Below are 25,794 nucleotides of genomic sequence, written 5' to 3'. Positions count from 1 at the left end.
ATTTAATTCATTCTTAGCAATTTTGTTTCTACAGATGATCTTGATGGAGATACGTATCTGTTGTTACGAAGCTATTCGACCAGATGTATATTATAGTGCATACAGATATAATTCTTTACATATTATTGAATATAACTGTTTTAAACTAAAATTATAGTTTTTAATGAGACTGCAGTTTAGTTCACACATCTACTTTTAATGATGATTGTTGTTTTGTGTTAAATTATGTTAAATCTGAACCTCATGTAAATGAAGACATTTTAAAAATGAAAGGCACCAAGTTATTTGGGATTTGATTTGCTCCTTTAAGCATAGGTGACAAACGAAGTGAATAGTTCTACTGCATTATTCATAATAAAATATCCTGCATTCAAAATTTGGTTTCCATCAGAAAGGAATTTAAATTAAGTATCAAACATTTGAATTTCTTCAGTGAGGATATTACTTATTTCAGGAATTAAAAAGTCATGTGTTTTCAAATAAAAACCACGGTTCCAGAGAATCTGACGTAAATACGTCTCAGTATTTAGATTATATTTAGGCAATAAATACAATGAAAGGAAAGGTTTAAAACACCCTCTTCAGCTTGTTCAGTGAGGTTATGTTATCCGATAACGTTTTATATCAATTATAGTGGTTAATAAAATGAAAATATGAAGTTTTGAAGCTTAAGGGAAAAATATGCTATCGACATTGTTTCATAACTTTCGTTCTCACGTAATACAGCGTAAAAACGGTGGTCTTCAGTTTCAATAAACGCCGGAGAATTTCCTGTCTAGCTGAGCGACTATTAGGTTGTTAAAAAGAACTCTGCCCCACGAAGATTGACTTGTTAATGTAAAAATACTATTTTATGAGGTTAAGCAAAACCTATTAACTTTTCCCGTACGTCAGGTATAAAAGTTAAAAATGTGTCAGTTACACGTCCTTTTCGCATGCTGAAAAGTGTAAGTCAGTGGCAAATTCAACTCCACTTACGTACTTAAAGCTGCAGATTCCATTTCGCTACGAGTGCGTCTTCTCAAGCACTAAGTCGCCGATCGACTTGTAGAAACAAGTTCAAGGAAGAAAGGCAGAACAAAGATGGCGGACACGTTACATTTAATATCATGGATACCCTAAACAACAATACACGAGGGTTTCTAACCTACGTCTCCCGCAAATAAAGTTAAGCCGTGTTAAGCAACAGTCAGCGAACTAAGTATCATCCAGTCTACACGATTAAAATACGAGGTGTGTGGCCTACCGTTGACCATTATAAATAGATCAATGTTTGTAAATTATTATATGGCACGAGAATGTGCACAGGAGATTATACCCTTCAGAGCCTGAAGAAGGAGAATGTATGTTTCTCCGTAACGGTGGTATCTACCTAAACGTCCACGCATGGCATTAAAAACCGGAAGGTTTCAACCTCATTCAGCGACTATGAAGTAAATAAAACATTATTTGAACGCGCGTAGACATGAGATTAATAAACGTCATCTTCCACGTATCAAATAATATTTCAGAGGCCTAAACGGTTCCTATTTTGTGAGAGTCGAAAACTGTTCGCTGTTATTAGTACAATACAAATTGTTCCTCCGGTTTCAAGCTTCAACTCTTTCCACATACACGATTTTCCCCTGAGGGAACAAGGATGAGGCAGTGAGGGCGGAGACTCGGATGTTTTTCATCGCTCTAATAGACTTTATTAAATTAAAAATTAAATCGCACGGAAATGGCTGCTTGAATGCTAACCACATCGCTCGCTAAATTGGTGAGATTTATATAATTATATTCCTCAACTTTTAGTCTGAAATGTTTATGTTCACTACGACGATGGATTGTTAAAATATCTATAATAAATCAGCTGTAACCAATAGTTCTTGGTTTTAAAATTTACCTTGAATTAATATTTTGTATTAGATGGAATTTTATTTTAGCATAAGTAATGTTCATCAGCCAACGATTCAGAAACTGCTATTCTCTGTTATGTCTGAAAACAATTTAAAACCTATAAATACGAAATCTTTTGACACTAGGTCTTCTTGATTTCAGGTCTTCCTCAGTTGTTCAATAAACCACAAATAAAATTAAATATATTTTAATGCTATTTCGTGCATTAGTCCGGACTAGACACACGACCGAAAAACTTCCCCGGAAGACTTTTAAAAGAATGAACACAATTTCTGGTAAGACAGACTTGATCTTGGTGTTTGGTTATCGCATCATTTAACAATGACGAGCGAGCAATCGCGTTCTGCGAGAGGAAATGCATCTGAATGAGTAATAAATGAGCATAGCAGAGCGTGTACTTTTTTCGTTTCAGATGCTGTTTAAGTGTGGCGGTTCTGCGAGGTTCAGTGTACGCCATGGGCGGTTTCTCTAGTAATGTTTATCACAGAACGGCTGAAAGATACGACTGCGAGACGGACCAGTGGTCAGTGTTCGCTCCAATGAACACAGGACGATCCGATGGAAGTGCGGCTGGACTGAATGGTACGTAAATCCTGTTAAAGTGTAGTGTATGAAAAGTCGCGGGATTTGAGGTTCTCACGACGGGGAGTACGAAGATACCTGTCGTTTCGCTTCTGCCGACGTTTCGGACGAACTTTATGCCTTCATCATCAGGGAATTCCTCTTCGCTCTTGATCTTAGTTTCCCTCCCTCCATTATCCAATATTCTTTCATTATCCCTTTCTTTTATCCGTGCTACGGACTTCGTTATTTCACAGACTGCAACAGCTTGAAGTTCTGAGTGCGTGATGGATTCTTCTGCTCTCGTAAGCTGTCCCTGTGCGTCGTCTTCTGCCTTTTTTAGTGTGCACTAGGAGTGAATGCAAACAACCATCAAACTGGCTCTCAAATAATACAGATGAAATGTGTTTTTGAGACAGTTATTAATCTCATGTAAACAGCACATTGTATTATAAACGTAGAGCACCTTTTAGCAGCTCGTTCCGTACATCTCTGGTGCCAAATTTAATAAAATTCGTTTCGCAGAAGACGTAACTTACCATCATTTACATCATGCATTAATTTAAGCACTTTATGCTGTTTATGTTAAATTTTATTAGTTAAACTCGTTTCCTTTGACACGCTGATGGTCTGCATTCGAAAGAAAGAAACAAATGAACAGAGACGGCCGTGTCTGTGCAGTTTCTGTGACTCGAAGGGGGACATTAGTAGATTTACAAGTTTAAGTAGGGATTGTCCAATGTCTATGCTCTGCATGGACCAGTTTAATTCCTCTCCCTACACCAAATATGTGTACAGTTCGTGTCATAATTTGTTTTTACAGACAAAATATACGTCGCTGGTGGATGTGTTAATCCTTTCAGTCCCCTAAACTCGGTGGAAATTTATGACCCGGACACCAACCGATGGACGTTCGTTGCACCAATGCATTCTGAACGTGCCTTCCATTCTTGCGTCGCCTTCCACGGCTGTCTGTACGCCCTGGGTGAGAACTCTGGACATTCTGAGTGATGCTCCTCTATCCTTCCTACAGAACGTGCTATTGTGAAATGTTTTCCTGGTATTTTTGAGTTCTTGAAATTTTATGAACAGAATTTTCTTCATGTCATCACAGAGTTAGTTTGTCAGTAATTTTAACCCCGATTCGTGGTTTCGATTACATTCTCGACAAAGAACACTTAAGTAACTAACTAACAATCTCTTGTGGTATCTCAAGTTACATATGCTCCATTTTTCACACAGTCGCAGTTTTACAGGTAAATATTTTGTTCTTGTAGCAAGGAAATTTCAGTTTGCCGCGCTGTCATCCCCAAAAAGCTGATGGTTTAAAGCAGTCCCTTCGTAGGCTTTGTTTTTCGTCACTTCTTTGTGTAACGCCGTTTGGAACAGTCCATCTAGTGTTGATATTTAAAGTTAATTTCGCACGCAGTTTCATGAAGCAGACGACAGATGTCAGGCGCAATTTCCTGATGCTATAAGTACGAAAATAATATTTTAGCTATTTCATCCTTTATTTCGTTCCTGCTATTAATATTAACAATGCAAGAGGGAATTAATTTTCTTCGTTGTATTTAATTCATTCGTTCCGTTTACGGAATTACAAATTTTAAGAGCGTAACGTCCGTTGGTTAAGACGGACGGAGTGTGAAGCACAGAGACAAATTGATGGAGGAGAAATTTTAAGTTAACTTAAAGTGTTCGCTCTGGTTGTAATCAACCGCAAAATCTATTGATTTTCTCAATCTAAGATTCTTTTGCGTTTCGTGTCCTTTTTTGCGTTACTCCTTCTTCTTCTTCTTCTTCTTCTACGTTTCTCCTCCTTTTTTTGCATTTCTTCTCCATCATTTTATCTCTGTATTTGTAGGCGTAATCGCTTGCATTCGGTAATTTCTCGATGACACAAGTCGACATCCCGGATCTACAAACATTCAAGTCTGCCACCTGGTGCCTGCAATTTGAAACATTAAAAGTGAAAACAAATTTTTATCGTCCATCAGTATAATCTACACTCAAGACAAATTTTATCACATTTCACTGACAGGTACAGAAAACATGAGATTCACGAATGAATGCGTCTTCTAAAGTAAATAATTTATTTAATACAAATTTAATAGAAATGTAATTTGAATGTCAGTGCATTTATGTAAAATTTAACAATTTTCTTAAAAATATCTTTGTGAGTCGTAAAATATGTTAACCTAAAAATATCCATGTCTTTGTGTAGAATGGGAAACTGCTTGAAGCTGAGGGCACAGCTTCCACCGAAATGTCGTTGCTTGTATTTTGTTTCCTGACAACCTTAACAAAAATTCTCCAAACGGAATTCATTCCCACACCATATTTCAGAACAGTTCCCACGTGATCTTTCTTTCACTCATGCACATAAAACCCCGGCCATATTGCTATCATAACGTAATACATTTTATTACATCAAAGTGGAGGGAGAGGTTATGACTACTTTAAAACGCTGTCAAATGACACGTGTTCTGGCTAGCGACGTTTGGTACATTTCATTAAGCCATTAGCTTAGGTCAAAATAATAAATTTAATTATAAATTTTGTTTGGAGAGACAAGCTTGTCTTGTTTGAGACACGCACCCATGACAATATTTCCCTCTTTTAGCGATACATTTTCAAAAAATATTTTGTCCCAACAAAAATAGTTCCGGAGAGGTTCTGCTAGACGTAAGACAGACACAAACCAAAATTAAATTAATTTCCGTGGGATTTCTGGCTCTTGCACAAACAAGTATGACGAAATATGGCTTCTGGGATGTTTTGGAGCTCCTTACTCAATCCGTCAACAGATGGCAGGAGACTGCGTGTTCAAACACGCCAAGAGACAGCCATTTCTAAATAAATTTCCATCAAAAATGAGAACATGAGACGGTAGGCGTCGTTAAACCTGAAACTGGCCTATAACTTTGACGAAAGCCGAAGATTATGGCGATGCTGATTTGCTGAACGCCAGACACTTCCTGCCCGAGAGAGTGCCACTGATAAAAGAAACTTGGTCAAAGAGCCTCTTATTAATGCAGTCACGGCTTACGTCTGATTAACATTTTCTAGTCATTCGCCCTCTGATTTAACCAATCAGCTTGACCGCAAAGTCGTCCTGCCTCCTTTCATTCTACCCCCTTCCTCCCAAACATTTCTCGCGCGTTTACTCGAGGCCATGAGTAAGCAGGAAGAACCTCTGAAACGTCGGTCACTTTCTTCGACACTACAAGGCTCAGTATCAGCAAGATCGCGGTTATTTTGATCGGAAATGATTCACTTCCTAGAGTTTTCCGAAAGTAACAGTCTGTGATTATACAGCCCTGAACAATCATACAAAGAAACAAACCTTCGATTTTCCTTGTCATCGAAACATGCGACTTGGGGGACGAATTTGGTCCTGTCATAATATCCAGTGACGACGAAGATCATATCGTCGATCACTTCTGCGTTGAGTTTATATGCATAGAAGTTCATGTAAGGGATCTTGGTCCACGTGTCTTCTGCAGGGACGTACTTTTCGGTACTGAGCGCGGATGATGTCAAGTTGTGTCCTCCTGCACACACGCACATTCGGTAACAGGTCACAGGATATAAAAAAAACTACCAAACGATAAATTATTCTAACCCCATTCAGCGGGGCCCTTCTTGATATTCATTACTCTGTCAAATGGCCACGAAATGTCTGGCCTTTATGGAGCCATTACCTTATTCACAAAAGCCTGTAGTTGAATCATTCCCACATACTCTACTTCCATAAAATATTTTAATATCAACCTTCCTTTTACGCCTATGTATCATAAGTGGTATCTTACCTTCAACATTACCAATTATAACTTTCTACATGTTTGTATTTCTCGTAATTTCGATGCTTCACATTCCGTCCCTCTTAACCAACGGAATTTACGCTCTTAAAATTTGTAATTCCGTAAACGGAACGAATGAATGGAATTCAACGAATGAAATTAATTCCCTCTTGCATTGTTAATATTAATAGCAGGAACGAATTAAAGGATGAAATAGCTAAAATATTATTTTCGTACTTGTAGCATCAGGAAATTGCGCCTGACATCTGTCGTCTGCTTCATGAAACTGATTACGAAAATAGAGTTCAACAACAACACAAGATGCACTGTTCAAAATGGCGTTAGAAAACAAGTGACGAAACACAAGACTGCGAAGGGACTGCTTTAAACCATCGGCTTTTTGGGGATAACAGCGGCAAACTGGAATTTCCTTGCTACAAGAACAAAATATTTACCTTTAAAACTGCGACTGTGTGAAAAATGGGGCATGCGTTACTTTGGATACTACAAGAGATTGTTAGTTAGTTAGTTAGTTAGTTAAGTGTTCTTTGTGGAGAATTTAATCGAAACCACGAATCGGGTTTAAAATTACTGACAAACTAACTCTGTGAAGACAGGAGAAAAATGCTGTTCATAAAATCTCAGTCACTCAAAGAAAACCAGGAAAACATTTCACAATAGCAAATTCTGTAAAAAGGACAGAGGAGCATCACTCAGAATGTCCAGAGTTCTCACCTATGGCGTACAGACAGCCGTGGAACGCGACGCAAGAATGGAGGGCACGTCGAGAAAGCATTGGAGCAACGAACGTCCATCGGTCGGTGTCCGGGTCATAAACTTCCACCGAGTTTAGGGGACTGAAAGGATTAACACATCCACCAGCGACGTATATTTTGTCTGTAAAAACAAATTAGCCATATGACACGAACTGTACACATATTTGGTGTAGGGAGAGGCGTTAAACTGCTCCGTGCAGAGCACAGACATGGGACAATCCCTACTTAAATTTGTAAATCTATTAAGTCCCCCTTCGAGTCACAGAAACTGCACAGACACGGCCGTCTCTGTTCATCTGTTTCTTTCTTTCGAATTCAGACAATCAGCGTTGCAAAGGAAATTAGTTTAACTGATAAAATTTAATATAAACAGCATAAAGTGCTTAAATTAATGCATAACGGAGATGATGGAAAGTTACATCTTCTGTGAAACGAATTTTATTAAATTTGGTACCAGAGATGTACGGAACGAGCTGCTAAAAGGTGTTCTACATTTATAATATAACGCGCTATTTACGTGAGATTATTAACTCTCTCAAAAACATATTACATCTTTATTATTTGAGAACTAGTTTGATGGTTGTTTGCATTCACTCCTAGTGCACACTAAAAAGGCAGAAGACGACGCACAGGGACAGCTTACGAGAGCAGAAGAATCCATCACGCACTCAGGACTTCAAGCCGTTGCAGTCTGTGAAATAACGAAGTCCGTAGCACGGATAAAAGAAAGGGATAATGAAAGAATATGGGACGATTGAGGGAGGGAAACTAAGATCAAGAGCGAGGAGGAATGCCTTAATGATGAAGGCATAAAGTTCGTCTGAAACGTCGGCAGAAGGCAAACGACAGCCATCTTCGTACTCCCCGCCGTGAGAACCTCAAATCCTGCGATTCCTTCAACATTCTTGCGTTCTTACACGCGGACAGACAGACAGACAGACGCCTCGCCTTCTGCACTAACTCACAAATTCCTGTTTCACATGATTTACGTACCATTCAGTGCAGCCGCACTTCCATCGGATCGCCCTGTGTTCATGGGAGCGATCCACGACCACTTGTTCGTCTTGGGGTCATATCTTTCCGCCGTTCTTATATAACGACAACCGCCCATGGCGTACACTGCACCTCGCAGAACTGCCACACTTAAACCCCATCTGAAACGAAAAAAAGTATACTCTCTGCTATGCTCATTTATTGCTGATGGAAATGCATTTCCTCTCGCAGAACGCAATTGTTCGCTCGTCATTGTTAAATCATAATTCAATTGAATTAACAAGCAAATCGTATTCTTGAAACCAAAATTGTCTCAAACGTCCTCCTACCTATTCGCACTCGGCACGATGAGCCATGAGGCATGGCTCATCGTTGTATGGAACCGCCTGCTTTCGAGGCCCTGATGTGTGGTTCAATTTTACAGCCCCTGCCCACATTTATATCTTGACTAACGGAGCGACTATCAGCTTTTTAAGAAGAACTCTGTTCCTAGGAGTTCCTTAGTTACCTTCGGGCATTCATAGGCGCCACCTCGCGGCATGTCTTCGTAACAGCGTTGAAGCAACGGCATGAGCATAAGGTTTCTATGCCGTCGAAACCACCGATGACGTAAATGTCGAAACCGACCACTGCCGTGCCATGGTCCATTCGACGACCGATCGAGTCGACCCCTTCCACCTGCAGGAAGGACAGGTTATGGCTTTATGTTTCTTTGGGTCATTCGGTCTACTGAAGTGAAGTCCTTACATTAGAGTCAAAGCGACCAACCACCGAAGCAGAGGTGCAAACCCCAACAGTGGACCGAAATTGCTACACCGTGGAGGGAGGCACTCGACAAAGACCTTGAGAAATTAACTATGAGAGGCGGAGGAAACAGGAAGACCCGAAGAGAAGCTCTCGTCAAGTTCGACAGACGAACGTAGAATTAATTTCTGATCAACAGCTGACATTTCAGGTTCGTGCGAGGGCAAAAACAGATGTTGGTGTTTTTGGTTTTATCGACGCCAAGATGGAGGCAGTACGTCCCCCACCGCACCCCAAAGCCTTCTATTTCACGAGGCTTTACCTCGCAGATGGCCGAAATCAACGCTGATCAGTGCTTCATTTACTACGTTGAAATTCACTGACGATCAACGATGTCTAAGATCAGCAGACAGGTTGCCATGACAGTTGAAGCAGGACGCTTATTGTAAACGGTATTTAAGTCAAACTTCTAATCCTTCGTCGATTCCTATTAGAACTTACATTGTCAATGAGACTCAGCATTTGAGTAATTTATTTATTTATTTATTCTTTTTAATTCATGTCTTTGGAGGTTCTCTTAAAAAAGGGTTCACTGCAATGGAAATTAACGAACACGAAATAAAGAGGCAATGCGGTCCTCGTGATTAAGCTTAAATAAACAATTACTTAGTAAAAATAAGGAAAAGTAGTTTGTCTCAGAGGCGTCATTTAACAACCCACGGTAATAGTAGAAATTTTCAGGTTGTCTTACGTAATTTTGGAAGGACGTTGGTGCGACATCATTGTCCTTAATGTTCATGCCCCAACTGAAGACAAAAGCGATGATATCAAGGATAGCTTTTATGAAGAATTGGAATCAGTATTTGATACATTTGGCAAGTATCACATGAAAATTCTGCTAGGAGATTTCAATGCAAAAATTGGGAGGGAGGATGTCTTCAAACCCACAATAGGCAGCGAGAGTCTCCATGCACTTAGTAATGATAATGGCGTCAGAGCAGTGACCTTCGCTACGTCAAAAGATTTAATTGTAAAAAGTACAAAATTTCCACACCGTGATGTTCATAAATACACTTGGACTTCCCCAGATGGCAGAACACACAATCAAATAGATCATGTTTTAGTAGATAAGAGAAGGCAGACAAATGTAATTGATGTGAGATCATTCAGAGGAGCAGATTGCGACACTGATCATTATCTGGTGGTAGCAAAAGTGAGGGAGCGGCTTTCAGTAAGTAGACGAACTAAACAAAATTTTGACACAGAAAGATTTGATTTGAAAAAATTAAGTGAGGGAGAGGCAAAGGAACAATATCAAGTTGAAATTTCGAATAGGTTTCAAATTTTAGAGACAAATGAGGATAATGAAAGTGTGGACATCAACAGGGAGTGGGAAAATGTCAGAAACTGCATCAAAATTTCAGCAAAAGAGAAACTAGGATACTACAGGAGAAAGAAAAATAAACCGTGGTTTGATGAAGAATGTTCAAAATTAATAGATCGAAGGAAGCAAACAAAATTTCAATGGTTGCAGAACCCAAACAAAACAAATGCGGATAATCTATGTAACGTGAGACGTGAGGCTAGTAGAACCTTTAGGACTAAGAAAAGGGAATACCTGAAGGGCAAAATTGCTGAACTTGAGACAAATAATAAGGAAAAAAACATCAGAGACCTGTACAGAGGCATTAATAACTTTAAGAAAGGATATCAACCCCAGACTAATTTGGTAAAGGATGATAGTGGCAATTTGCTTGCAGATCCAATAAAAATTGTGAATAGGTGGAAAAATTTCTTTAGCGAGCTCTTAAATGTTCATAATACTGGTGATATTAGACAGATTAAAATGCATACAGCTGAACTGTTGGTGCCAGAACCTAGCTTAGATGAAGTGGAACTAGCCATTGGGAAGTTGAAAAGTTATAAATCTCCAGGAATTGATCAGATTCCGGCCGAATTAATTAAAGCAGGTGGCAAAGGGTTGCATATGAGGATCCATAAACTTATTCAGTTAATTTGGGATAAGGAAGAGATGCCACATCAATGGAAGGAATCCATAATTATTCCTATTTATAAGAAGGGGGACAAGACTGAGTGTGGTAATTACCGAGGAATATCGCTGCTATCAACCTCATACAAAATTCTATCCAACATTCTTTTGGCAAGATTAACCCCATATGCGAATGAAACTATTGGGGATCATCAGTGTGGGTTCAGACGAAACAGATCAACGATTGATCAGATCTTTTGCATTCGTCAGATACTAGAGAAAAAATGGGAGTTCGGTGGGACTGTACATCAGTTATTTATAGATTTCAAAAAAGCCTATGACTCTGTGAAGAGAGAAGTGCTATATAATATTCTTATTGAATTTGGTATACCAAAGAAGCTAGTGGGTCTAATAAAAATGTGCTTAAATGAAACCTGCAGCAAAATTCGAGTAGGTAAATATGTATCTGAGACATTCCTCATCAAGAACGGTCTAAAACAAGGAGATGCTTTGTCTCCCTTGCTCTTTAACTTTGCGCTAGAATACGCCATCAGGAAGGTCCAAGGTAGGCAGGAGGGTTTGCAATTGAACGGGACACATCAGCTATTGGCATATGCTGATGATGTTAATTTATTGGGGGACGATATAAATACAATAAAGAGGAACGCAGAAGTTTTACTAGAGGCTGGTAGACAAGTGGGGCTGGAAGTAAATTCAGAAAAAACTAAGTACATGTTAGTATCTCGTCATCAGAAGACAGGCGGGCAAAATTATCTTAGGGTAGCTAATAAATCCTTTGAAAGGGTTACAAAGTTCAAATATTTGGGAACAACAATAACAAATCAAAATGATACTTGTGAGGAAGTTAGGAGGAGACTAAATTCCGGAAATGCTTGCTACTTCTCAGTCCAAAATATTTTGTCTTCCCGTCTGATTTCTAAGAACCTGAAAATTAAAGTATACAAAACAATAATATTGCCTGTTGTTTTGTATGGGTGCGAAACATGGTCTCTCACTCAGAGGGAGGAACACAGATTGCAGGTGTTTGAGAATCGGGTGTTGAGGAGGATATTTGGGCCTAAGAGGGAAGACGATGGGGCGTGGAGAAAACTGCACAATGACGAGCTTAAAAATCTGTACTGCTCCCCCAGTATTGTGAGGGTGATTAAGTCGAGAAGAGTGAGATGGGCGGGACATGTAGCGCGCATGGATGGGACAAGAGGTGTGCACCGGGTACTGGTTGGGAAACCTGAAGGGAAGAGACCGCTGGGGAGACCTAGACGTAGATGGGAGGATAATCTCAGGCGGGATCTATGGGAGATAGGAGTTGAAGGAAACTGGATTTTGTTGGCCCAGGACAGGGTCCGGTGGAGGGCTTTGGTTAATTCGGTGATGAACCTTCGGGTTCGGTAAGCCATCTAGTTAGTTAGTTTAACTCACCACAGTCCACCGGTGTGCTCGTGCGTCGTACGTTTCGATCACATCTGACAGATCTGTCACCCTTCCGTTGCGATACCCACCAATAGCAAACAGAATGTCCTGTGGGATTCGCGGGCGGGCAATCCTTGGTGTCACGAGGTCCTTGTCGTCCTTCGACAAACTTTTCACGTCGTCCAGGAATGCGAGCGTCTCCGAGATCACGGGTTTGCACTCCTCATTTTCCGTCACGTAAGGGTGCTTTGACACCTGTTGAACAGTTCAATGTGGACCTTAAGAACTTTTTTGGAAGAAATGGAATGTTCCATTGCAGAGGAGACAAGAAATTCACACATAATTTGGTTGGGAACTCGCCGAAATAGATTATGGTATATAAAGGAAAATGTTTTTTTACGTTTATTTAACGACGCTCTTAACAAATGCACAGATTGTGGAGAGAAGCGAAATCAAGGTTAAATCGATCTTAGAGGAAAATATTGAAATGTGTTTCAACCGAAATTCAAATACTTCAGTAAGTGTTGCATTTTGAGTTACATTCAAAAATTGCAATTTATTTCTCGTCTCTCCCGTGCGAGATGCACATTCTTTTTGATTCGATAAGTTTAATTAATCGTCAAAATTACGTAGCATCGAAAGAAAATTATGACAATTAGTTGCTTCGAGTGTCATTGAGACAACCTGCTACATGTTGATGGTTGGGTTGAAGGCCCGTCAACACAACAGCGTGTGATTATGGGCTCGATGTCTATTATGAGGCATTGCATGTTTCGACATTATTTGGTCATCATCAGGTGGTTCTCTTTAAGTGTTCGAAACTATTAGATAGGAATGCTAAATTGTAAAAACATTTGAAGCAGATAACTTTTTTATGGATCCGTGCGATTATTTCACACGCATTAAGTGGGAGGTGAGTGGCTGAAATCACAGGGCATTTGACTTAGGGTAGAAACATTTTTGACGTGAAAACGTCTTTAAAATCGATGCCGGGTGTGGGGAGGCAATCGCGCCCAAATGAGCGACAGTTTCTGTCGAAGTAACTTCAAACTTAAATAACTCGGCTAAAAATAGAAATAGTGCCGCCATCTTAGTCTCGCTTTAAAGAGGAAGGATGCGCGTTTGTGCCAGTATCGCTCCGACATTCGTGGCGGCCGGACGTCGCGAACTGCGCACGCGCAAATTGAACCCACGATTTTCGACTTTCCGGATTCGACACGTGTCCGTAAACGGGATCTTATCTCCGATCCGAGTGAAACAAGTGTAGTTTTGAAGAGGGATGTATATTTTACAACTCATCCTGGCCTCCAAGTGTGTATCTCAAAAACTCAAAAAGATACGAGGCTGTGAATTTGAAAAAGTTTGAAAATTTCCCGATTTTCTTAAATTGTCGCGATATATGAGGGCAAAGTAAAACGAGAATTACAAATATCGGGCAAGAATGCGTAGAGCACAAAATTCCAAAGAGAATGACACCGAAAACGCCAGGCCCGGACCCAAAACCAACGCGCAGTACTGCCGCGAATAAAGGCAACGTAAGCGCGCTCGGACAACTCAGGCGGCGTCTGACGAGCCTGGGTCAAGTATGGATGTATACCAATTAAGAAATAATCATTTATAAAAATGATTATATTTACAATATCCTACTTCTCATACCACTACCCTGTACTCAATAAATGTAAGTTGCAAATGAATTAAACGATTCAAAAAAAAAATTTGTTTACACGATTGACGTTTTCACGAAAATAACTGCGGCAGTGTCCGACACTGTCTATCATTTTTTCTCTCTCTCGGGTAAAAGCACGTGCTGGAATGGAAGAAGGAATATGGCTGCTTCGTGAGATTACGTTTAAAATATTAGAATGTTCAAGCTATGAGTTTGAAGCCCCTCGGGTAATTTACTCTTGGATGTAGAACGAAGCCTTCTTGCTGAACGTTTCGGATATCTGTTGTCCCTATGTGGTCAATCAGCTGAAGATTATCATGCTAAGTGTTCATCGTCGGAGCTGTTTGAAATTATTATAGCAGCTAAGACCCGCTTCTTATGGCAGTAGGATCTTTGGTTAAGTTGAATGCTGCGCCAGAAGACGTGATTTGTCTGTTGGGGGATTTTCCTATTCGAGCTGAGGGGACGTTTGAATGTAGTTGACGGTGGAATGCTGTCGTTGAACTTAAACGCGTAATGGATCTCAATAAACGCTGAGACTGTAATAACTAAGTTAATCTGGGGATTTCTTACTAAGGAAATTTTGCGCGGAATAAGGCATTAAAATCATTGTATAATTTTCACGTTGTTATTGTAAGATTTTAAAAAAATCGGACTGTGTCAACAGATTCCGTTAAAACTCATCAGTATTAAATCTAATGAACATCCGTTTAGACGTTCTCGAGCTGGAAATGCCAATGGACAGACAGATAGACGGGCTTACACGTGACTAAGCGAAAGGCTCACGATTTGCATTAATTAGTTAAGAACAAGTGTAAATATGGAATTAAAAATGCGGGTTTCACTTCCCATTAACATCCACGATTTCAGGGTCATACTGACCTCCTCCTTGAAAAACATTTCGTCTAGTAGTCCCAGTCTGACGCCCTCCAAAAGGCCCGCGATGTGACCTTTCCTGTTGTTCGGGTCGTGGTTGATCCACCGGAGAATGCACTCCCACACAACTCTCTCGTCCTTGACGTTCAGTTCGACGGCCTCGATTATCGCTTGCAGCTCCTCTACAGGCAGTTCCAGCAGTTCTTTGCTCTGCCGAGACACTTCCACGAAGTGGCGCAGAACGAAGCGACGAGCGTGAGTCTCAAGGTCGGCGCAGGAGTGAGACCTGCGACAGCGAGGGTAACGCTGACACAATTAACACTACAGCAAGAACTGGATTATCAAGCATTTGCACACCACAGTATTTCGCCTCCAGTTTTTACCTTAACAGTTTGAAGCCCTTACGACCGAGACTGAGAGCAGACATGAGGAGAGGCAACGATGATGGATGCTCCATTTAACCGGTGCAAAATAGAAAGTTTTCGGACCCGAAAGTTCTCAGGCAATGCCCGCTCGTCCTCGTGGTAAGATTATAGGTTGAAACAAGGGCACGGTGTACGCAAGTGAAAAAGGCAGTAAGATGAGAAGTGTAGAATTTTGAATTCTGGCATTAACCTGCGCTCTACTGGCGGCCAAGAAGATTAAAAGAATCCCAGAAGCCGGGAGGTGGTACGGTCGTAGGATAAGAATAGCGGTTAAGCCAAAAAAGCAAATAAAAGAACCCCCGATTAACCAAAAATATATTTAATAAAAATTATATAAACACTGAAAAATAGAGAACAGAGAGACACAATTCGGTCAAGCCTCCCAGGGCTCAGTCTCCGGTTGGGTATACGACTCGACACGTCAAACCAGACCCCCAAAACAGACCTGCCTTCAACCTTCCTGCTTTAGTCGTTCACTCAAGACGGACACACACAAACTGTCCTGCCCTGCTGTCTCATCAGGGCCTCGAACCCAGCGACTCCAAAGAACGTCGAGAGAGGAGATTGGCCACTTCGAGCCATGAGACATGGCTCAAACCTTGGCGAAACGACGTTTTGGTGTGTGTTAATCCAGTGAAACCTCGTGTAACCGGACTATATGGGGGAACCACGGGTCGGATAATCCGATAACTCGAATGAGCGGGGGAAAGGGGAACGTGGACATGGAATTGAACGAATAAGTAGAGACTCAATACAGATTTTCCTCGTCGGCGGATGATGCGGGCGAGTCGCACGCACCAGCCGACTTCAAAAGTCACTCGTGAGCGCTATTCGAGGGAGTCCCTGTACTAAAAGAGTGAATTTATCAGTCATTCTGTCCATTGCATGAACTGAAGTTTCTGGTGTGATTCTGCCGTTGTCAGTTGATTTGCTTGCTATGTTGTCCTGAACAAGAAGGAGTAGGAGTTCATCTTCTACGAGAACCAGCGGGCTGTTTCTTGTCTTTGCCCGATAATAACGAATTCTCTAAATGTCTTGAAGTGTTCATAATAATCAGCAAAATCTGGGGTGAGGTTAGATAAATGAACTGTACCGCGTGGACATCGATTTAACCACTCTGGCCGGTGGAAATCAATCGGTACCGATCTGGTTGAAATTCGGTCTCTTGATGTATGCAGAAATATGTGGGTCTGAATATTGATTTTGTTGTTGGGAAGATTATGTAAGAAGCGAGGAATGCTGCAGAGAAAGAAAGAAAGAAAAAAGGAAAGGAAGAGAGAGATAATTGTGACCCTGCATTGTGTAGCGATTTACGTTATACATGGTGAAATTATTCATCTGCTGTTCATAATGAAGATCAAAACATATGCAGTTAAATCAGAACATTTAAATTTCAGGGACGTTAATAACAAAATGCAAACGCATTATATTTCGCACAGTCCTCAGTCAGAGGCTTTAATCTCCGACACGGCACTCAGCATGAGATAAGGTGATTCGCTCCAGCGACGAAGGCTGGCGTCACAGCAAATGACAAATTAACACCAATTACCTTGCGACACGCAAGATGCCGATACAGTTGTCGGCGTCCATCGCGTCCATGAGGAAGTCGCAGCAGTGTTCAGTAACGTCCGGTATACACAAGTAGTCAGCCGTCTCGAGCAGCCGATACGCGTTGTCGGAGCGAATGTCCACCTCGCGAGAATAAACATAATCCAGTATCTTGTTCATCATGTCTGAGCTGACTCCGTGGAGGAGAATGTCAGTCTCCTCATTGGTGTGCAGTGTTGTCGTGAAGAGTGTCCTGAAACGTCGATTTGGAGAAACGGCGAGAATAAAATTACAAGTCATGTTCACAAAGTTTAAGTTTTTATGACTCACGTAGCCAAATAAAAGTATCCTTACGTCAATGTGGTGGATGAATTTTTGTTACCTGAATAATTAAAAGACTCCAGAATGTTTACTAATGGGACCGGATTAAATGCTAGAGGTTCAAAAGCGGGCGAAAGCTTAAAAGAATTTAACCTAAAAATCGGATAGCAAGCAGCGAACATTTGAACTATAGAATGGTCACCTCGTTTCTTACATAACCTTGACTCCTTCAAGAGATGTCTGAGGTTATAACAACTATTACAGAAATTTTAAAGCCAACGCAAATATTTCAACACACATCGCAGGCTGTACATTCCACTGATTGATAGTTCGTAATATGAAATCTATTTGTTCTGTCAAAAGATTTTCCCGACAATAAACAACTTAAAAGAAAAGCCCATGTTTCTACGAGGCCTTTAAAAGTGATCACCAACCAGCAAAGAATTTCTTATTACAAATTAAGGGTTTTGCAGTGCAAGACAAACGGAAATATTTGATAGTCTGAAACTGAAAGAGGGCACAGCTTGTAAGAAGACGTGAGACACGTCTCTTGGAAGACAGAATCAATGGCTCACGGTTAAAATTCATTTCTCATTTCGAGAACGCACCGCGTCTTGATTTAAAACACGAGCATATTAACGTATGCACAAATTCTAGAAAGATTCTCTCGTAATAATGAAACATTTCTCGCGAAGATCTTTGTTACAGTTTATTTCAGACAGAGCAACACACAGCAGCTCTCGATGTTCCGGGCATTACCAACTTTCTTCTGGATTTTGTCGGTCGTCTTTATGTATTAAAAAGAAGACGTTTTGGAAAGGGATTCTATTTCTCCCTCCAGATCGATTCACTGTCACCTTGGTACAACCGCACTTAAAAATTAGTACAAGAAAACACCTACGTCTTCCGGGATGTTGCGTCGTAGAAATTATCGGACGTTTCAGAGGTGCTTACTGCCTCCATCTTGAAGGAAAGAAGGCAGTAATGCCACTTAATTGCCACTTAATTTCTACGGCGCCGTGAGATTTCATGACAACGAACAAATAACAAAAGACATTCAGCCGTATAAAAATACAGGTTTCTGGATCAGAGGGGATTAAACATTTCACATACGAATCGACGTCTCTTGTGTCCTTAATTCACGTGTTAATCAACCACGTCAGTAAATAAACAAACCTGAAATATTCGCTACGCATCGACAGAATCACTCTGTGGACTCGAAAGACGCCGCCGTCCTCCGACCTCAACACCGCGTCACACAAGAAGTTCCTCTCTCTTAGTTTATTCAGACGGACCAAAGCTTTGGTGCACGTGCACCTGACGCCGACTTGGAAACAGCTGCGATGTTGGTTTGACTCCATCTCCTGAAAAACAGTCGATCGCTGTTACGGGTTTTTCTTCATACTGACGCGTGTGCACATCAACTGAGAGTGACTGAGAGGGAACACGGTACTGAGAAGAATACATGGTCCTGCGAGAGAGTTACTGACAAGGGAATGGTGAAAATTGCATAATATGGAGATTTATAGATCTCTTCACTAATTAATAAATTGTAGGCTGTCAGATCGAGGGTGATGAGATAGGCGGGGCATGTAGAACATATGGCAGAGACAAGAAGTGCAACGTTTTAATCGGAAGACCTGAAAAAATAAAGATCAGTTGAGAGTCCCATGCGTTCCTGGGATAATATTAAAATGAATCTTAGAGGGTGGAGAATGAAGGTGTGGATTGTCTTCATCTGTTTGTGAATGTGGCTTAGAGTCACGGACATGAAACTTAAAGTTTCATAAAAGGCGAGGCTAATGTTAGATTCTCAAGCAGGGCTTCTGGTCCATGGACTCATTTTTTTATCTTTGTTACAGGAACGTCTGTTGAAATTCAATACAAAATGACAAAGCTGTAAATGTGACTAATCTAACTAACTACCTAGACGGCTTACGGATCACGAAGTGTCAACACCGAACCAACCAAAGCCCTCCATCAGACTCTGCCCTCAGCCAACAAGATCCAGTATCCTTCAACTCCTATCTCCCATAGATCCCGCCTGAGATTATTCTCCCATTTACGTCTGGGTCTCCCCAGCGGCCTCTTCTACCCAGGCTTTCCAAAAATTCCCGGTGCACACCTCTCGCCCCATCCATGCACTCCACATGCCCCGCCCATCTCTTTCTTCTTGACTTAATCACCCCGAAGATGTGACTGATTCAGTCAATAAGGCATGCCAAGTGTTTGTCATTACTCGCATAATTTAAATCTTTTTATATGTAAACTACGTAGACATTACGTATAAAATACCAATGTAATCCATAAATTCTTAGATGCCTCTGCTCTGGTGAACCGATTTAAAAAGATACGCCGTAGAATTTGCGTGACCTTTGATGCAGAACCAGGCAGTTAAATAAATTTTAGAAAATGAATGCTTCGCCTTTCCTTAAGCATAAAATTTTCGAGTTCTTCTCTCTGTAGGACTAAAAGTGCTTAAGATCTTACGTGATTAAGGACTTTCCTGCCTAAGTTACACATTTATATAAACCACGAGCGCAATACGTCACTTAAATTTATCAAACGAACGCGAGAATTACAGTTGGGAACAGTCACAAAAGCTCTAAGTTGTTCTAACGCATGCGTAGATCAGGCCTAGATCACGCCACTCACATACTGCAATGTGCAAGATATTCTATGGAAACTCGATTGGTACTCGACTCGTCAAAGAATACCCCACTTCCTTTTCTGAACCAGAAGGTTCATCATCGTGTTTACAAAATCCCGCCACCGGGTTTTATCCTGAGCCAGTTCGCTCCATCGAGTCCCATCTCCCTAAGATCCATCTTAATGTTATCCTCCTACTGACACCGAGGTCTTCCCAGGGGTCTCCTCCCTTCAGGCCTTGTAAACACTCAACTCACACTAACAACATCGGGTGAGGAGCTCGTCATGCATTTTCTCTATTATCTGCTCCACTCCCGTTTTGGGTGCAAACATCTTCCTCGACACTCTGTTGTCAGAGGCCCTCAGTCTGTGTTCCTCCCTCAAAGCGAAAGACAACTCCTGAGGAATGAACGTTTAAATGTGACTCGGCGCTGGATCTTACACATCTTCGTAATGTTTTTGCCGAATGACCCTTCCGTATAGACGTATTTACGTCAAAAGAAGACAAGCCTAATTCTCTTACACGAGTTCACAAATGCAGATGAAAACATTAAATGTGATGAACATTAATAATGAATAGGAATCCCTTACCTCAAACTTTGTTCAATTGTAAGAGACCACGACGTCCACCGGCAATTATTAATTTAATAAAAAATAAAATGGAGTATCACAGACTTCTTAATAATTCTTATATAAGATAAGAACTTGTGATATTCTAAAACGTTTTTAACAGCACAAAATTATCTACTCTACGACGCACTTCTTATACAAGCGATTCACAGCTCAGCTCTTGCCGCAATAATGAAAGCGGATTGTTGACGGCGATAATGAAACACAACAATGGCGAGTAAACAGATGACGTAACAATTAGTTTCTTAGGTAACATAACAATGCATATAAAAGCTGGCCATTGTTGTCGATCCATATTTACATGTTTAGACGAATGACCCTTCCCTATAGACGCATTTACGTCAAAAATATTCGCTAAACTAAAAAAAGCTGTTTGTATTTAAATCATGTTCTTTATTTACATATGCATGTACATTACTTGATTTCCTTCCGATTTTAATCAAAAACCTAAGTCGTTTTAAGCTGTAAATGCCTCGTTTTGGATCAGCATCAGATTTTGAGTATACGTGTCCCTATAAAAATGCTTTTCAAATTCGTTAATTACAAATAAATAAATAAAATTCAAAATATTAAGCACCTTTCTTCATTCTCCTTTCTTGGTAGCATTACTACGTATATATAACGATGTGCATTTTCAAGGTCTGAAATGAAAATATTCTGAGATTGTCGCAAAATATGGTCTTGTAACTTGAGACATCACAAACTTTTCATGGCGTCATCGACAATTGCAGAGATGGAGGAGTTGTTTACTGTATCAAGGAGGAATAAGTCACCAGGGCGGTCAGCAAAGAGAGCTCCAATAACGAAATTCGCTACATATCTGACGCAGACATCCGTTGTTTCTTCAATCGAAACCCAAATCTTATTGTAGTTTCATGTTGAAGTTGTTGGAGTGTTATCGAACAGAATTCGTTGCTCGCTTTGACGACTGTTTTGTCGGCTCAAATTATTTTCATGTTTTGCGTATCACAATGTTGTCTCACATTAAATATCTTACCAGCTGTAACTTCAACTTCACAAAGTCTACAGAACAGAATTGTTCCATCACAACTAAAATATTCCTCGCCGAAATCTTTAACGAAACCTCTTAACTTCGCACTTTCAAAACACTTCACTTTCGGTATCTTAACTAAATGAAGGATTCACTGTAAGTGCCTGAGAAATGTAGTTAGAAGTACAAATTTTAAACCCAAAATATAACCGAAATATGCACTTAACTACAAATGTAACTAAACATGCATTTATATGCAAAATAGATAGAGCATAATTGTGATTAGGATAACCCAATTAGTGTTTAATTTCAGTTTAGAATGAAAATAGAAGCCTCAGTAGAAATATGACATGTCATGAACATCCGAACCCAACGCAGAGTAAACGTAAATCGGATCTCTATGGCGCGTCGTGATAAAGGAAGTAAGAACTCTCTTACATTAATAAAATAATTTAGCCAATGGCGGGTGATTCCCCGGTTTCTCCGTGGCATCCCAACAGTTACTCCATTCACACACAGAAGAAGGCAATGGCAAACCACTTCTGGATCATCTGCCAAGAACGTATATAAACACGTCCCAGTCCAGGAAAAGGATGGAAGGATCCTGCTCATATGGACCTGTCGTCAGACAGAACACTAAATAATAATAAGATGAGGTGGTCTAGCGGTTAGAACGCTGGCCTTGTAATCCTGGGGTCTCGGGTTCGATTCCCGGCGGTGCCCGAATTTATAACTTGTGTTGGGCAAGGCCGTGGTCTAGGCAACACGGAGTTTTCCTCCGTGGCATCCCAACAATTACTCCATTCACACACAAAAGAAGGCAATGGCAAACCACTTCTGGATCATCTGCCAAGAACGTATATGAACAGGTCCCAGTCCGAGAAAAAGATGGAAGGATCCTGTTCATATGGACCTGTCGTCAGACAGAACACTAAATATAATAAATAAACACCAGATTAAGGATCCAAGTTGACGGATTACAGAGACGTTACGAGACAGTTAGGAAGGCGAATAACGTTTGTATGATTCTGAATCTCTTCAATTCAAAGCGACGCGGAGGTCGGGCTACAACAGAAGGAACAGCTCAATAGGGATTAGACTCTTGATGTAATTAACAACGTTTTCCCTTCTGCATAACGCTGTAATGTATACATATAGTATGTAAACAACGAAGGATTGGGAAGGACTCATTTATGGCCTGTTTTAAGTTAATATTCCGGTACGCGTTTGGTGGAAAACCACGTAATCTCAGCCGGGATAACGACCTCAGGGCGGAAGGATTCATTTCCGAGGACCCTCGATGTGATGCAATTGCGCCAACCACCACCAGACGGCGAAAATGGTATTCGTAAATGTACGGCTTAAGGAACTGTGGAATACGTTTGGTGTGGCGGCGAAGGCTCAGATTTAATTCCTGGTTAAAATTCCGTTTCTTCGATAATACAACAGCATATAAAGCAAGACGTATGGGTTATCACAGCTGTGAAGATGTCGATGTTGGTCTCCTTAGTTGTGACGCCACGTGGACTTGTAGAAGGATACCAACCTTTTGGACAATACTGCCTCATATTCCTCTGCAAAGTTGGTATCTACGTACAAATTCGCATGGCGTCACAAGTCAGAAAACGCACATCAACACACTAAAACACGCCAGTTTCTCCCCAACACTAAAAACGTTACAATTCACATTTGACGCTATACTACACAATGGTTAGCACAGCGGTAATTCGTCTCTCCTTTATTAAAATAACGTCCTACATCTGTGAGGGTTTCAATTGTTTCCTTAGTACACTCAGACTAAGTGCAGTCTGGTTACTAGGTTCGAACACCGGTTCTGAGGGTTCATTAAGGTGTTTAATGCGAGCCTACGACTGAAGTCAGCAGTTAAAATTGAGTTATATACACAATTCATTTAACATTACATCTGGTCGTATATAACCCGAGTGGCCTCTGCCCTTCATTTTTTCTGACTGTATTGAAACATTTCTCAATTCTAAAGGCCTGTTTGGGACAACAGATCCCGCCCAATTGATCCTTGACGTGTACTTCAAAAGCAGAGCTTTGGAGTATTGCGCCTGCTATATAGATCTCACGTTATACTACACTGTCGGAGAAGTTGCCGTGACGGCAAGGGGAAGCTGCAGATGTTAAGGAATGTTTCGGGATATAGAACAATAAATAAATAAATAAATCCGTTGCGTAACAGCTCCAGAGAGCCAAAGCCTCACGTTCACACGCCTAAGCAGAGGTGAACGATCATCCGACCAGATATAGGGTGACGTGTGGTCAGCACGACGAACCCCCAGCCATTGCTAGTTTTCATAACTGCATTACGCTACTCATTGTAGCTCCCCAATTTCCTCACGATGCTGGGTTGGCACCGGTCGAAAGCTCACGAGAAACTTCCTTCTCCCCCGAGACTCGAACCAGCGCGCATTCCGTCCGAAGCATGATGCCTCATACTGCGCGGCTACGGCGCTGGAATATGGAAGAATTTTTATTTTATTTATTTAGTGTTCTGTCTGACGACAGGTCCATATGAACAGGATCCTTCCATCCTTTTCTCGGACTGTGACCTGTTCATATACGTTCTTGGCAGATGATCCAGAAGTGGTTTGCCATTGCCTTCTTCTGTGTGTGAATGGAGTAATTGTTGGGATGCCACGGAGGAAAACTCCGTGTTGCCTAGACCACGGCCTTGCCCAACACAAGTTATAAATTCGAGCACCGCCGGGAATCGAACTCGAGACCCCAGGATTACAAGACCAGCGTTCTAACCGCTAGACTACCTCATCTTATTATTATTTAGTGTTCTGTCTGACGACTGGTCCATATGAACAGGATCCTCCCATCCTTTTCTCGGACTGTGACCTGTTCATATACGTTCTTGGCAGATGATCCAGAAGTGGTTTGCCATTGCCTTCTTCTGTGTGTGAATGGAGTAATTGTTGGGATGCCACGGAGGAAAACTCCGTGTTGCCTAGACCACGGCCTTGCCCAACACAAGTTATAAATTCGGGCACCGCCGGGAATCGAACCCGAGACCCCAGGATTACAAGGCCAGCGTTCTAACTGCTAGACCACCGTTTATTAATCGATTAATCGACTAATTCCGTTCCTCTAATCAAACAAACCCAGTGTACATTTTGTTGACCTTTCATCCAAAATGCCAGCTGTTAGATCGTATCTTATACAACAAAATATTTCTTCAGTGTTTACAGAATTGGAATTTTGATGACATTTGTGAAAATGTCGTAGAAAATTGTGTGGATCTAAGTATCAGACTTATTCTGTTGGGCATAATTAATCTAATATCGATTTATTTGGAAATGAAGCGCAGAACAGGTGACATCGGCTTGTTACTGACTTGACTTCTTCGTTATGAGACACTAAAACCCGACCAGCAATGGGAAAGTCTCCTCGGCCTGTCCGTACGTCCGTTTGGTTCAAAAAACTATTTAACGTGTTCCGGGGAAAAATTCAATATCGAACGAGACCGAATATTTGGAAAGTGAATATACGAACAGCGAGAGGCATTGAATTCGGTTTCATGCAATTAAAGGAAGGTATTTCAGAAATTGTCGCGACGTGACTTTGACTATAGGTTAATGTTGTTTTTTTCACGTGTCGTACCGGTGAGATAGATGAGGGTTTTTGTATTGTAAACACGCGCGAAATCCTTGCTCGAAAAAAAAAAGACTACAATATTCTGAGGTCTGGCCAACTAGAAAGTGTGTCGCACGAATTCCTTCGCAAGTTCATTCATTCGTTCATTTTTCCACGGGACGCGATTATCAGTACAAAAGTATTTTCCTTTCCATCATAACAAAAATATATGTACGATAATTAGCGGAATACAAAACGTGCGCTAAGTATCGTACATACATTTTTACACTTTTCAATACAACTCTTCTCTCATCGTCTGAAGATTTCTGTCTTCTGGGTTGTTGCGCTGTGAAGTCTGGTAGATGATTACTAACGTTTCAGAGGTCGTACTGCCTCCGTTATCAGGGCGATGAGTATGAGGATTTTTGTCTTCTGGGTTGTTGCGCTGTGTAGTCTGGTCGATGTTTACCAACGTTTCAGAGGTCATACTGCCTCCATCATCAGAGTATGAAGATTTCTGTCTTCTGGGTTGATGCGCCGTGTAGTCTGGTCCATGTTAAAAAACGTTTCAGAGGTCATACTGCCTCCATCATCAGGGCGATGAATATGAAGATTTCTGTCTTTTGGGTTGTTGCACTGTGTAGTCTGGTAGATGTTAACCAACGTTTCAGAGGTCATACGGCCTCCATCATCAGAGTATGAAGATTTCTGTCTTCTGGGTTGATGCGCCGTGTAGTCTGGTCCATGTTAAAAAACGTTTCAGAGGTCATACTGCCTCCATCATCAGGGCGATGAATATGAAGATTTCTGTCTTTTGGGTTGTTGCACTGTGTAGTCTGGTAGATGTTAACCAACGTTTCAGAGGTCATACTGCCTCCATCATCA

General features: G+C 41.0%; 2 protein-coding genes across 2 annotated transcripts in view; both read right to left on the bottom strand.

The window, feature by feature from the left end:
- The window catches only part of LOC147870864 (uncharacterized), a 46,199-nt gene extending 37,477 nt beyond the window's left edge, over positions 1 to 8,722 (bottom strand). The window contains exons 1-5 of the mRNA XM_087341785.1: positions 8,541 to 8,722; positions 8,033 to 8,193; positions 6,999 to 7,160; positions 5,807 to 6,014; positions 983 to 4,408 (exon numbers count right to left, since the gene is read on the bottom strand). Of these exons, the coding sequence (XP_087197911.1) occupies positions 4,204 to 4,408; positions 5,807 to 6,014; positions 6,999 to 7,160; positions 8,033 to 8,193; positions 8,541 to 8,680 (876 nt within the window). The 5' untranslated portion in view covers positions 8,681 to 8,722 and the 3' untranslated portion in view covers positions 983 to 4,203. The remainder of the gene's footprint in view (positions 1 to 982; positions 4,409 to 5,806; positions 6,015 to 6,998; positions 7,161 to 8,032; positions 8,194 to 8,540) is intronic.
- Positions 8,723 to 12,197: 3,475 nt separating this feature from the next.
- On the bottom strand, positions 12,198 to 20,545 carry LOC147870863 (kelch-like protein 10). The gene is made up of 5 exons (XM_087341789.1): positions 20,274 to 20,545; positions 18,210 to 18,397; positions 16,714 to 16,965; positions 14,746 to 15,025; positions 12,198 to 12,452 (listed from the first exon to the last, which is right to left on the bottom strand). The coding sequence occupies exons 2-5, from the start codon at positions 18,392 to 18,394 to the stop codon at positions 12,198 to 12,200; spliced, it is 972 nt and encodes a 323-aa protein (XP_087197915.1). The 5' UTR covers positions 18,395 to 18,397; positions 20,274 to 20,545.
- Between the last annotated feature and the right edge of the window lie 5,249 nt (positions 20,546 to 25,794).

The sequence above is a fragment of the Zootermopsis nevadensis genome, unplaced genomic scaffold, assembly GCF_977971745.1.
Source record: "Zootermopsis nevadensis isolate Lab colony 2312 unplaced genomic scaffold, Znev_1.0 Znev_ptg000088c, whole genome shotgun sequence".
NCBI classification, from domain to species: Eukaryota; Metazoa; Arthropoda; class Insecta; order Blattodea; family Termopsidae; genus Zootermopsis; species Zootermopsis nevadensis.
Note: the sequence above shows the minus strand (reverse complement) of the source record. Positions and strands in the feature narration are given on the sequence as shown.